This window comes from Eupeodes corollae, chromosome 1 (genome assembly GCF_945859685.1).
Source record: "Eupeodes corollae chromosome 1, idEupCoro1.1, whole genome shotgun sequence".
NCBI classification, from domain to species: domain Eukaryota; kingdom Metazoa; phylum Arthropoda; class Insecta; order Diptera; family Syrphidae; genus Eupeodes; species Eupeodes corollae.
In genome coordinates, this window is record NC_079147.1 from 159,478,374 (window position 1) to 159,493,339 (window position 14,966).

Below are 14,966 nucleotides of genomic sequence, written 5' to 3' on the forward strand. Positions count from 1 at the left end.
AGGGATGTCACAACAGGAATGAGGTTCGTAAATTTTACCAAAAGGTAAAAAAAACCTCCCAAGGGTACCAGCCACGAAGCGAAGCCTGTAAAGACGATCAGGGGAACATCGTATTAGAAACGCAGTCGATGCTGAGAATATGGAAAGATCACTTCTCCAAATTATATAACGGCGATGACGAACCGAATTCCACTGTAAGGGAGATAGAACCACTCAACCAAGGCGACGCAGATCAACAATTTCACCTACCCGACCTTGACGAAGTGATGATAGCTATATCTAAACTTAAGTCAAACAAAGCTGCTGGAGCTGACGGCATCGCTGCTGAACTATTCAAAGCATCAGGCGATGTCTTGGTACAGAGCATGCACCAACTCATCTGCAAAATATGGCCGGAAGAAAGCATGCCCGATGAGTGGAATCTCAGCATAGTGTGCCCGATACATAAGAAAGGAGACCCTCTAAACTGCTCCAACTACATAGGCATCAGTCTCCTTAACATTGCGCATAAGATCCTCTCTGCCGTATTGGAAGATTTTTTGGCTTACTTTCCAGTCAACTTTCCAATAAAGTTGCCTTAATTGGAAGCTAATTTTTTTGCAGATACAAGAAACTTGCCGTATTTTTAAGTCTCTTATGTCGTTGGGGCCTGCCCAATACTTAAAATCAATCATCGACTATTGTAAGCGTGTGTTTTATTTTTTGCATGTTTTAGACTATAAAATTGTATTATTAAACTTACTTACAACTAACACTTTTACTTACGATGATACCCTCTAATCATTGTTTGACGCTTGCTATAAGCTAACTACTTTCTGAAGTGTAAAAAGAGCAAAAGAAAGCCTTAAAACCTACAGGATAACTATAACCTTCTCATGTATGTAGATAAATATCTTCATCTTAACACCTCGTCTGAAGTACAGATAAGTATATGTATGAAACCCTTGTCCTGTAAAATGTCAACTCAGGTATTTATCTTCCTGTCTGCTGTATCTTATTTCGATTTTGATGTTATCATCTTGTCCTTGTGAAAAGATTCGATGTTTACTTAGTGGTATGATAAATAATTCAATTAAACAAGATCATTCCTAACCTTAAAATTGTTATAGATTTTGTATTTAAATAAACAAATTTCCTATTAAACAAGTTGAAGTATACGTGTTTTTATTTTGGATTGACATTTTTTTTCAGTTAACAAATATTTGCTAAAGGTCGAAGATTCTATTGAATCACTTCTATTCCAAATAATATGTAAAATCAATCGAAATAAGGGCAAAGTTGGTTTGAAATACACACCATTACTATTGGGAGCATTTTTGAATGCTAAGTTCTACCTAGAATAATCATCAATAGAAATATATGTACTTTTGGGACTTCATTTTGCTGTGATTGGTATTATTTTGATCATTGTTTAACTGATAACAACGTGAAGGTTTTAGGGGTTACAGGTCACAAAAACCGTGTTTAAATAAAAACAAAAAAATGGAACCGCATACTTATGTATACATACAAACGTATGATCATATAGAAAGATTCATAATTAAATACGTACATACTTACACTTTCAGAGTAGATCCATCCATTTGTGTCAGTTCAGCTATAAAGCAATGAAATATTTCTTGGCCACCTTCAAAGCCCCCATCACGGATTAGATCTAAAATTATACAAATCTATTTACCATTGTTTTGAAATGTGTTTTTGGTTTTTAATATTGAAATTATAGGTTGGATATGTTTCGAAATATGTCTCGGGCAGTCCAAGTGTGTTCGGGAATTCCAGATAATTCACTCTTAATATTTTAAAATATCATATTTTCAGTTAGAATTTCAAATGTTTAAGAATTACATTATACACATTATGTACATATGTATGCTTAGTTTCAAGATAAATACGAACCTTGAACTGAGAGCTCAGGTCCCGAGCTCATCTTTTCAAAATCAGCAAGTTCCTGAAAAGTATAAATATATAAATAATATCACTTGTAAGTCCAAAGAGAAAAAGTTAGAATAAATTTAATTCTCTGTTGATATATCGAAAATGTTTACAAAATATTGAAAACAACATTGTGTGAAATTTAATTATATTTATTAATTTATGTATGTATATACATATATTGTTAATATTGGGAGTAATAAATAAAATTGAAGTTTATCATATAAAAATGTAATTGTTTTGAATCGAATCAATTTGAATATGAATTTACAAATTTCAATTGAAAAATGTGACATAAGCGATAAACCAAAAATGCAATATGACAAATGAGACTGCCTAATAGACATTTCAGTTAAAATAGTTTAACATTATGAAAGTTTTTTTTTGTTTTTAGTATAAGAAACTGTATTTTTTAGTGATTTTCCTTAACAATTTTTAAAAAAATTCAGATAAGATTGAAGTTGATGACGATTGATGGTTTAAGCGCTTGTAAATGTTTCTGCTTGCCGATGAGGATGCATTTTGCAGGTGTTCTAAACAAAGTTTTTCATCAATTTTAGCTTTCAAACCCACGAACATATTTTGCCATTCCTCTTCACGATTTTCCCTTTAGGAGAGTACTATATCAACTCCTGCAGCAAGCGCGTTCTATTCTCTGAAGGGAGATTCATTTGTACGGAGCAGTTTAATCAAAATCGTCTTATGAAGCCCATTTTTTGATAGTTTGTAAATCAATGCTTGTCGATTGACCGTATCATCTTTGAAGTCAATTAAGCAGCTGTAAAGCTTTTTCTTTCTCCAAATGTTGTCTTTCTATGCTTGTTACTGCAAAAATTTGGTCTACCGTTGAGAAACCGGATCAAAACCCAGCTTGGAAGATACTTAAGCGGTTGTTTGTCTCTATCCATCTCGTAAGCATCTCGTAAAGAATAGAGTTTAGGATTTTCTTTAAAGAGTTGAGAATAGTTTTCTGCAAGACTCCTTTCACCTACCTTGAAAATAGCGTAAATAATGGCTGCGTTAAAGCAAATGGGTATGCAAGCATCATTATAAAGTTGGTTGAACCAGACCACTAAGTAGTTTTTTAAGTAAGCAGTAGAATATTTGTAAAATTCTGTTGGGATTCCATCAGCACCCGGTGCTTTGTTGTTCTTCATTGTTTTCAAAACACTTTCTAGTTCAATCAAGGATATCGGTTTATCAAGTTCAGGAATAAATATGGTTGTTTAGCATGGCGTAACTAAACGATAACAGAGACTCATCTGCTGATAACAATCTTTTGGAGTAATCTGCCAAAACCTCAGCTCCGAGAGCATTATTATTTAAAGGAGTATGTTTACGCCCTCCTAATTCTCTCATATTATTCCAAAATATTTTAGAGTAATTTTAGACCACTAAGTTTTTTGCAGTAGTTTGAAGATAATAAATAAATTGGGTGGCAGAACAGTCCGTTGAGAACTAGGGCCCAGTGACTTACAACTCTCAACCATTCCTGTGAACGAGTAATGTTGTCAGGAAATGGAGGGAACCTACAGTTTATATGCTGAATCCGAACGGCTAATATGAAAAAGCACTTTTTCATGACAAGAGTTACTCTTGGAGAATTTGTCAATTTCTCGCAAGAGGCAGTACTCGTGAAAAGACTAGATGGCATAGGCAGGGATCGAACCCAAGACCTCTGGCATGACATTTCAACGCACTTACCATCATTCCATGGGTACTACTAGTAGTTTGAAGAACAAAGTTGTTTATATTCCTTATTAAAATGTAAGCACTGCTTTAAAAAAATCAGCGTTAGTAGATGTGAATAGTTTTAAGAAACGAATTGTTTTTTTTCACGAAGATTTACGAATTCCTTGTCATATTTTTGCAGCGTTAAACTTTTTGTTATTACTGATTGCGAACGGTGCTGACATCTTCATAATCCTCATTATCTACACATTCTGCGACTTGGTCGGCTACTCCCGTAGATTGTAGTGATGGAAGGATGCAACAATGTGTATTCAACCGAGATAGATAAAGAAGGGCCTTGTTGTCAACCCACCTCAACTTGTACATGTTTTTTGCGATATTTCGAGTTCCTTCAGAGAAAGTAGCTTTCACTACATTTTGTAGATGAGCTGAAAAAGTAGCAGCCAGAACCTCGAAATCTTCAATCGGTATTAACTGTTGGCCAGATACAGAACATACATATGTCTATAACCGACTGTCCTTGTCCGCTAATAAAAGTAAATTCACCCTCAGCGTCACTTTTGGAAAACCCATTCAACGCGAAAAATCCAAAGCTTTCCAGACATCTCCCGTCTCAATTAACCAAACCATCTTAAGAGTTTCTTCTCTTATTAAAAACCGTTCCAGTATCTGTATAATGGGATATAGAGTTCTGATATTAGCCAATTCGAGCGTTAAGGTCCCCAATAAGCATTATATTTCCAAGGGAGTTGCAATTAATTAAATTAAAAAGGATATCAAGGTCATTTTTCCAGTTGTTGCAATTGCGGTACAGTGGAATAATATAATATTTAATAAGATTGCTGCAGCTATATAGAGGAGCGTATACTGTCTTAACTAGCATGAGACGTGTTTCTTTAAGCACATTAGGTGAAATTCTCTACAAACGTCCCGGATTTAATACAAGAGAGTTTGTTACAGCCTACTCCTAAATGTACCTCAAATCTTAATATTAACGACTGCATATTCCAAGAGTCTAACAGGTAACAAATAATAAATTTGCAAGTCATCAAAATAAAGCTGATTTTGACAATCTACAATTCACAACATCATTTAAAAAAAAAACTGCAAAGAAGAGGTCCCGACAGGAAACCTTGAGGAATGCTCACTTTAATGGCTGAAACACAAAAACGCTTTAGCTTCGCCTGACGTTTACGAATTTAGTCATATGATTTCAATGCACTCACAATGGCTGCGTTCAATATCAGACAGAGAGGGTATGCGGATACCTTTTTGTTAGTTATTTACGGGTAAAATAAAAGCTGATCAAAAACAGCTGAGATATCAAAAAAGGAATCCAAAGGTATCCAAGAATTTCTGGGGTATGTAGGTATCTGACAGAACAGCTGATTCAAGACATGGTCGAATTTCAAGAAACTTGAAAAATTATTTCAGCTTTTCTTATTTGTTTTTAAATAAAAAGATACAAAATGTTAGTTGAATTTTGAGGATGTTCTGCACATAATAGACGATGAAGAAGCTATTTGCCTCCGAATTTTAGAAAGTAATTATGATCTATTTTTTGAACTTCAAAATTGACTTATTTTGTTTTCATTTTGTAGATGATCAATTTGCTAGGTCTTACCTCCAGTCTAGTGTCCAGCATTCTGAAGTTGAAGAACTTCATCCGGTTCCAAAGGTAGAACAAAATACAGGTAAACATATAGGTATTAATCTTGTGGAAATAAATAAATCTAACTTTTTTGTTTTTATGTCTAAAAGCAGACAGAAGCGGACAGCTTGTGGAGCTACAAGCAAATAAGGTCGCTGAAAGGAAAGGTAAGTTATTGTTTCAGATAATTTAAATTCCCATTCTGCTCTTCTTGGATGAGTGCATAAAGAGAAAGGACCCGAGAGTAAAGAACATGGCGAAGAACAATTCTTCAGGAAATTGCAAAAGTTCTTGAAGAACACGGGTCAACTTTTGATGAGAAGGAATTAGAAATAAAATTGAAAATTTTGAAAATTTTAACTTCGAAGCTTAAATGTTTCGCTGCTTTTTGTGAACAGCTGAAAGTTGTTTTTCTTTTTGATAACTAACTTAATACAGCTATCCAACTATAAAAATCTACCTATCCAAGATACCCTATAAAACACGAGATTGAACGCAGCCAATGAAGCTTCGACCTCTCGTGCATTTGACAATCGCGAGGAAATAACGTAATGTTACGTAATGTGACTCAAAACGAAAGCTCTAGTTCAAATTTGCTGAACATTTGCTTTGTCTGACAGCTCAACAGCTGTGAAAAAGTCAACAAACAAAAAACATTTGCTTCTGGAAGGATTCCCATTGGTTATTTTAGGCTGTGTAAGCTACTTCCGCGATAAATTAAAATTTTCCGATTTCAAAACTCATATTTCTTTATTTTGAAAAAAATTAAAAGATGCTTATAACAGAAGTGACATTTTAGAAATGTCATATTTGATGTGTCATTCAAAGCAACCTCAAAGCAGGCCCAACGGAAAGCAGACGAAGCCGAAGCTGCAGCGTGTTTGTGTTTCAGCCATAAGTTCCAAGAAGTATGAGGTGATATATCCAAATACAAACTGTCTGTTTTCGTTGAGATGATCACTCGAGAAAAAATTAAATTGAGTCTTTAACTTATGAGTTTAGAATGAATGATTAACTGACTCAAAAGCATTGAATAAATCAAGAAAGTTTTAAATAACTTTGTCAGCATTTAACGCTATCCGAAAATCGTTTTGAACTTTGAGGGCGGCAGCCTCATTAACCATTAAACATACATTTTTCCCAGCGTTTGAAAGGAACGGCAAAATGTTGATGGAACAACATTTGCAACTTTCCAGGAGATTGGAAACATTAACTTAGTCAAATATTTTTAGCTTTGGGAAGAATCAAGGGTAGCAGCAAAAGAATAAATGTCAAAAAAATAGTTGTGGAACTAATACAAATAAGAGAGTTAAAGCATTCATTAAAAGAAACACAACCAAACGAAAAGGAACCATAAGATATAAGACGGATTAAAGTCATAGATTGAACTTAGAATACTTCCTGTTACGGAAGAAGCAAAAGAATTGTTCACCTTAGTTTTTCAAATTATTCCATAATATGTTTGTGGAGCTTCTTGAAGCATCCAATTTGTTGAAGTAAAATGCTATTTTTGAGTCTTATATGCTACTACTCTTATTCTTCAGCCTAGCTAAGGCTGAATGAATTCTAATCGATATGTGTGATTTGACGACAAAGTTAATTTATAATTATGCTAGCAGCTCTACTGATTTCAAAAGCACTTTTGGAAAGGCATTAAAAAGCTCCAATACCTCGATTGGAAGCAATATTATCAAGAGTGAGTAAAGTTTAACAACAAGACGTGCGGAGATTTTATGTAAATTTGGATTGATCTTTTTGTACGGAATACACCGATTGTAGTTAGACTGCATGACGTTACAGCACAGATTTTATGAACGATATTTCTATATCTCTGCCAATTGTTAAGATATGGCCAACAGCAATAGCCATCTTTCTAAAATCCTTTGCTTTAGATTTTAGGGACCCAAGGTCGAAAAATATCAAAATTTGCAATTCGAAAAATCAGGCCGATTACAAATAATTTCGTATGGGAAGTAAAGATACCAATTAAATACATAGAGATACAATTTTACACTAACCTGAATCATCTGGCACACATCTTGCATATCGCTTGCTTGGGCTCTACGAACTTTAAACGATTCTGTTGGACTTTGTTCCATATCTTGAACCACAAAAATGTATGACAATGTGAGATGGTAAGTATTGATCCGAGCACAGGATTATTATAGACTGAAATGAGAAATACTGAACTTCAACATTAATCTTTATTTATTTCTTGTTTGCATAATAAGAATTTGATAAGATTGTAGGTTAGTATCTTATCTTTCGATTGACTTTATGAGAGTTATAATTTTTAGATCTTAACAGTGGCGAATAAAACTCAATGTACACATGTATTTTTTAAAACAGGCAATATATTTTTTAGGCCTAAAAAACAATAGTTGTTAAAGATTACTAAATTAAGTCTAAGTTAAGTTAAGTTAAGTTAAGTATTGCCCCCAAGTTCAATCATTCCCAAAAGGAAATTGCTGTGTCATATTTAATATTTTCAATACATTTAAAACAAATTGTTTATCCTTTGAAAAGGAAAAAAGCTTACTTTCTTCTCTCATAACTTACAAGTCATAATGTAATCAGGAGGTTTGGATCTGTTTTTTTTTTTTAAACATTGTTTTAGGTCCTGTTTTTCCTAAATTTTTCCTTTGTATAATTTCAAGAAGCGCATTTAAGTATAAATACAGTCGTTTTCCTCTAAGTCGAACTTTCTCGGAATATCAAATCTAGATCGAATTAGAGGAGTTTTAGAAAAAATCGAGTGCAGACGATATACATATTTAGTTCTTATTTCTTCAAAAGTTACGTATATTCAAGATATTTTGACGTAACTAGTTTAGATTAGGTTATAGTGGCTGTCCAAGATGGGAACGGACACACTTAGGCTATTTTAATTTCCCATTGTGGTACCACATGAATCTTGAGGATTCCTCCTAAGCTCAATGAAACAAGTTTGATCCCTTACGAAACGTGAGAGGCTGATTTTACCGATATGATTTAGATCATTTAGATCGTTAGAGAAGAATTCTCCTAGGTAATTCTTGCTTTTTCGAGCTAGAGCAGGGCATGTGCAGAGAAGATGAAGAACCGTTTCTTCCTCTTCCTCGTCGATATAGCTTCTGTAAAAGTCATTTGAGAATACGCCTAGTCTCGTAGCGTGCTTTTCTATTAGACAGTGTCCGGTTATGACACCTACTATTGAGCTTATATGCGATCTGTTTAGACAGAGCAAGCACTTTGAACGTTTTAAATCCAGTGTTGGCGAGATGTTTTTTGTGACTTGACACGTGGAGATGTTGTTCCACCTGGTGCCTGCCCTCCTCACAGCGTCTTGTATTAGCAACAGTTTACAAGTAGCGATTGGTATGCAAGTACTTGCCAAACTTGGTAGGATGGGTTGTACTGTACCGTTCCTGGCGAGTTCATCTGCCTTACAGTAAGTAAATTGGAATTTCTCTATAGCCCGGCACCCAGCAAAGGTGAATATTAAACGGTTGTGCCATCTCTATTAGAGATGATCGATAGTTATGGGCTGTTATAGAGTTTGTAGAGACAGAGCCCAGAGTTTTTATAGCGGTCTGGCTATCTAAGAAAATACGGATATCAGATGTCTTCTTTAAGCCAGAACAAGACTTCTGTAATCGCCAAAAGTTCCGCCTGGAACAAACTTTAATGATTGGGAAGGCGGAATGAGAGACTTAATTTCAGTCGTTCAGAGTACACACCTCACCCAACCCTTTCTTTTGTTCTTGACCCATCTGTATAGAAATGGATTGACTCATCTTCCAGGAATGCCTTATCCACCAAAAAGATCTTGGAGGTATACAAATCTGGAAATTTCTGTCGAATTGCAGTTGGGGGATGGTGTAGTCTGTGTGCTTTATAATTGATTCTAAATACCTAAGAATTACGGAGTGGCCAATGTTGTTGCTAGTCCACTGGAACGAAGCTTTGAGGCGAATAGTAGAGCTTGCAGCTATTTGTTTGCTAAATATGTCAAGAAGTGTTAGGTAGAGCAAGGTGTCCAGTGCCGCAAAAGGGGTCGTGCGAAGCGATCCGCTTATACATAGGCAAGCTGAACGTTGGACTTTATTTAGCTTATCCCAGTTTATACCTTTCTCTAAAGCAGTCCACCATACTGCCACACCGTACGCTAAAATCGGTCTGATTACCGATGTGTATAGCCAATGCGTGATTCTGGGTTGTCAACCCCATTTGTTACCAATAGCTTTTTTGACTCTTTACCATACGTTTCCAATTTAGTTTTTTAACTAAGACAAGACCCATTTTAATTGGATTTCTTTAATATAGGGAGGGTTGACAAATTTAATTTTGTATCTCCTCAAAAATAAGACCAAATCGGTTAACACCCAGTCCACACCGATCAGCCCAAAGTATAAGTCTGTCCAAGGCATTTTGTAAGAGTTCTTTTAGGGTGTTAAGATTTTTTCCTGAAACTGCTATAGCAACGTCATCCGCATAGGCTATCACTCTGAAGCCTTCCGCATCAAGTGATTCCAAAATTAGTCTGTCAAACAAATTAAAAGAGACGAGTAATAATTGTTTCATTATTTATGTCAACGTTTATTTTCATTCAAAAACAGTGCTGAGCGACACACACAAGGTTCTTTAATTTGAGACAAGCGTGCGATCATGCTTTCAAAAAGAGCTGTTAAAACTGTAGTAATAAAATTAAGTTATTATAATGTCCATATAACTTTGTTTCTACATGATTTTCTAATAAGGACTTGATAACTTAAAAAAAAAACACAAACAATTTGAGATATTTCAAAAACTCTATTAGCGACCTGAAGAGCAATCAACTTTTATGAATTGAACTCGATTTCTTTTTCGATCAATCGGTCCGATATTTTGGGTGAAAAGGCCGAAAGTTTATGTTCAATGTAGGCTTTGAGCTTTAACAACGTCATCGTCGACTTTTTGGCATAAAATTATGACTGAAAATAGTTTGGAAGTGTTAAAACACAAGAAATCGCAGGGCGGCCAATCGATTAGACAATTTCTTGGGATAACCACGATTATCAAAGTTACCCTACAATAAAGGTGTGCTGTGTGGCTTGTGGCACCATCCTGTCATCAAAGTCCATGGCTTGCAATTCGGTCCAAAAATAATCGGTAATAATGGAAGTAACGAAACAATTATAAATAAATTAGGTGCCGCAACAGTCCGTCGAAAACGAGGCCTAGTGACTTAAAACTCTCAACTACTTCTGTTTGATAGGTATGTTATCAGGAATGCAGGAAGGGGACCTTCATTTTTTAGCCGAATCGGAACAGGTAGATAAATTGAGAAAGAACTTTTCATACTCTTGGATGATTTGTCAATTCCGCGTAAGTACCAGGGAAAAACTTTAGATAGCGCAGGAAGCGGTTGAACCTACGATCTCTGGAACGAAAGTCCTGCTCACTAAATATTACGCCACGGGTACTACATCAATTTATTTGACGAAAAAATATGTCCCAATAACCTAGGATGGATTGGTGATTCATGAAGCGAAGATGAGTTTTCGCCCGACCAAAAACTCACATTTCGCTTATGTGAGCCAATAATGAGCTTCATTACTTAAAACAAAATTCTAAAGTTTCGAATTTTAGTAGAATTTGCTGATGAAAATGTTGCGATTTTCCTGAATAAATTGACAATGATTAATTATTCGATCATTGGTTAAAGGATGCGTTCAAAAATTGAATTCAAAGTTGCCAAGTCCCCTTTGGAAAACCCGATAGGTACCTAATTTTGTCGAGCTCCATTTTTGGAAAATATCAACTTCTTTCACTTTCCTTTCAATGACCTATCTTATAATTCATATTTATTACATTATGTACATAGTTAAAAAAAAAAAACTTTCAATTTGTAGTGTTCATTTCTTCCAAAAGAACAAAACAGTTTTGTCCGCAATCACAATCGCCAGCCACGCTTATTTTTTAATAACACGAAATTTACTCTTTGACGTTTGTCCATTTCAAATATGACGCAGATAAGAAGAATTCATTTTTCATTATATTTCTTGTCAAAACTGCACTTACTACATTAAAAATATATATTTTTTATCAAACAAAACACAATGCCAAGCCATAATAGTACTTAAATTGTGTTCAAATGAGCATTTAAGTCACCATAAAATAATTTAAAAAAATAGCCCTTCACTTAATACGGCCACAGCAGCCATTCGAGCGATAAAAAACATAACACTCTCTGATAAGAAGACGTCATGTCAACTCAGTGAGAAAATGAATTTCAATAGCGGCTTCAATGTTCAAAACAATGTCTGTATATACTTAAGAATGAAACAAGTCCTGATAAGGCACATCTTAAAGTATAATATTATTGTTTCTACTATTTGGGTTCCTATTAACCATTATCACGGATTCATTATAGTTTCTTTCGGAGCCATTTTTTCTGTAACTGTGTGGTCATTCTTCTGTTATCACAAAACACCCCTAACCTCGGTCCTCTGAACAGATTTACCAGTGGTGTATCGGGCAGATCAGCGGGCAAGGTGCAAAAGGGCGTCGCTCCAGTTTTATAGTTAAATGCCCCAAAGACAGCTTTTTCCGAAAATAAAAATGGGCAGTCCACAGAAACAGATTAGTGGTAGGACAATTCCTGCCTAAGGCTACCTAAGGTTTATTCATTGGTTGTGGCTCTTGCGAGGAATTGACAAATCCTCCAAGAGTAATTCTTGTCATGGAAAGTGCTTTCTCCAATAAGTCGTTCGGATGCAGCATAAAAACTGTATGTCCCCTCAATTCCTGAAATAATTCGTACACAGGAATAGTTGGTAGCCGTAAGTCACTAGGACCTGGTTCTCTAACCTTAAAGTAACAAATCCATACTTAAAGTTATTTTTGTAAACAGCCATTTACATAAACTAATCCGCCTCTGAGTCTCCGGCGTACCCATTTATCAGTAATAACAGCTCAGTAGCCTTGTTTTGTTCACATTATGTAGTCATTTAAATATTTAAAGATAAGCTTAATATTGTAATTGTTTTACAGTTAGAATGTTTTCTTCTTTTTCCTTGATTAAACATCAGAAGTCAGTACAATGATCTGTAAAGAAGCGAGAGAATAAAATGTCTATAAAGAAATGGCCGAAGTGACGCCTCATTTTAAAAATAAAAAAATAAAATTGGTATGGAAAAATTTCCATTTTCATTCTATTCATAGAGCGCGTAAACATTTTAAACACACTTTCAAAACCTAGATGGAAACTTGGATTGAAATCAATTTGCAGACACTTTAATCAGTTTCGGTTTGTGAAACTGATAATGTAGTATAAAATACGTACATATACATACATACGTAGTATATTACTACTGTAGTTTTATGTTAAATAAAATAAGTAATAAATATTTTTTTTTAAATTGCATTCTACATCGAGATTTAAATGGGTTATATTGAGCTTTGTTTGCTTTTAAAAACCAGCACTTCAATGAAAATTGACAATTCTTTACATTTTAAATTATTTATCTGTTTTAAAAAACATTTTCACCTGCCTGTATGAACTAGGTAACTCAATTTTTGTAGTTTTGAGATTTATGTAGGCAGAAACGTTTGTTTTATGAATTTAGTATGCTTTTTTCCCAGTATTCGAAAGTAAAACGAAGTAGGTATACACGATTAGAAGGTATTTCAATATTAGTCGGACCGTCAAAAGTCTTCCAATGCCATCCAATTAGGTGACAATTGCCAATTTTCTATCAAGTGCAAACTGTCAGTTTATACAAATTTTAGACGATTTTTTGGTAGAAAATCGGCTGACAATTGCCGATAATTTGTATCTTCCAATTAATAATTCACTGGTCTACAAATCTTGAATTTTTAAAAGTATTCCTTATGTAAAGTAGATTTTTTTGTTTATTTATAAGTACTTAAGACAAAAAACAATTACTTTTAATTAAAATAAGATTGATTTTTTAAAAAAACGGAAAAACTATTTTTTGAAAAATGTATCGGATTTTCTATGTTTTTTTAAATTCCCGACAGTGCTGCGACGTGTTTTTTTCGCGGCCCTCTTGTATTTTGCGTCTTTAATATCTCTATAAATAGTCCAATAAAAGTATACTAGCATTGAAGCGTTCCAATGGCCTTGATACCGATTTTCCAAGTTGGCGATGTCCTGATGAAAGCGCTCACCGTGCTCACCGCTAAAAGTTCCGCAATTATCCGGAAAGAACTCCAAGTGGGAATGGAAAAAGTGGATTTTTAAAGACAATTACAACCCAATTGTTGGTATGACGAAAGCATATTTTCGACAAGTTCAACATATCTGTCACTCCTCTTATTTACCAGAAAATTTTGTGCTACAATTCAAAAATCATACCAGGCTTTTTTTCCTTACCGTCTAGAACAAAGTCAAAGTTGACATCTTTAAATAAATCTCTTATCTGCGGACCGACGAATATGCCTTCTCTGACATTAGCCTCACTTATTTTTGGGGATTTTTGGCGATGGTATTGAAAAGTAGCTCCATCTCTGTCTATTGCCTTTACGAAGTTTTTCATGAGTCCTAGCTTTATATGCAAGGGCGGAAGTAACACCTTTTGTGGATTAATTAGAGGTTAATTTTTGCAGATTTTCTTCCCAAGTTGAAGCGACTGACGATGAGGCCACAACTTTTTAATACAATGCTATTTTCTATCACGACTGTCCCATTCACAGATGAAGCAACAAAATTTCGTGTAGCCTAATTGCAGTCCAAGCAGCAGAGCTACGAACTTCAGCTATCTATGAAACGTCTCCATTCACTCCGTCTATACGTTATGTTAAGGCTACCATGAAACCACTGACAACATTGCAAAAAACTAAACTTTCATCCATTTTGAAATATCGCTGGAACTCCTTTTGTCGAGTACGGAAAGATGTTATAACCACACCCCTTCCCAAAAGATTCCATTGTTGCAACCTAGAGCCTAGAAGTTCTGCTTTGTTCATGGGCAATTCTTAATCCCTAACAAGATCATTCAATTCAGCTTGTGTTATCGGTGTGGCTGTGATGATGTGCTAGGTTCTTCGTATCCTGACATTGAAGAAATTGTTGGTGAAGCAGGAGTAGGTGTTATTTCTTCTTCGTCAATGTGAGGGCTTTTTGGAATCGGGTGAAGATCGCTGTGTGGCAGAGGACGAATAGCCGATGATAAATTCGCTTACACGATAGTATTCTTCTTTTTTTTTTTGAAAATCCCTTGCCTCTTACAAACACATGAGTGGTAAGGCAGAAATAACAACCTTTTTATGACTAGTTGATGACTGCGAACCGAAATGATTTTGTTTCTTCCACTCATCCAATTTCTCAAACCTGTCGCACATGAATTGCAACAGAAATCCGGAACCCAGCTTTTATCTTGATGTTTCATACTTTGTTTAAAATAGTAGGAATAGGTTTCTTTTATCAAAATACAAAAGTTTTTGAAAGATGGCAAACTCCGGCACGGAAATATTCCAACTAAACTCATCCAAGTGAAGCACTATTTTATACGGGCTTTTAGTAGTTAATTGATCTTGGGGAATTCCAACGCTCGTTTCCAATTAACCCTATACTTTTATTGTAATGGCGAAATATGTACTCTTCCCTTCCAAAGGTCGTAAGCTTTTCCGGGTACAAACTTAAAACAAAAAAAACGAAAGTCAATTGCAAAATTTGTGGCCATATTCAAGTGGTTGGCAGTGCAGG

At 35.0% G+C, this 14,966-nt stretch overlaps 1 protein-coding gene across 4 annotated transcripts in view; it reads right to left on the reverse strand.

Annotated features, from left to right (window-relative positions):
- The window catches only part of LOC129953284 (thialysine N-epsilon-acetyltransferase), a 37,736-nt gene that overhangs the window by 9,841 nt on the left and 12,929 nt on the right, over positions 1–14,966 (reverse strand). For 2 of the 4 annotated variants that reach the window (XM_056066302.1, XM_056066323.1), the window contains exons 2-4: positions 7,294–7,459; positions 1,897–1,948; positions 1,561–1,654 (exon numbers count right to left, since the gene is read on the reverse strand). In XM_056066302.1, coding sequence (XP_055922277.1) covers positions 1,561–1,654; positions 1,897–1,948; positions 7,294–7,374 — 227 coding nt within the window. In that variant the 5' untranslated portion in view covers positions 7,375–7,459. The remainder of the gene's footprint in view (positions 1–1,560; positions 1,655–1,896; positions 1,949–7,293; positions 7,460–14,966) is intronic. The other 2 variants (XM_056066312.1, XM_056066333.1) reach the window with 2 other exon arrangements.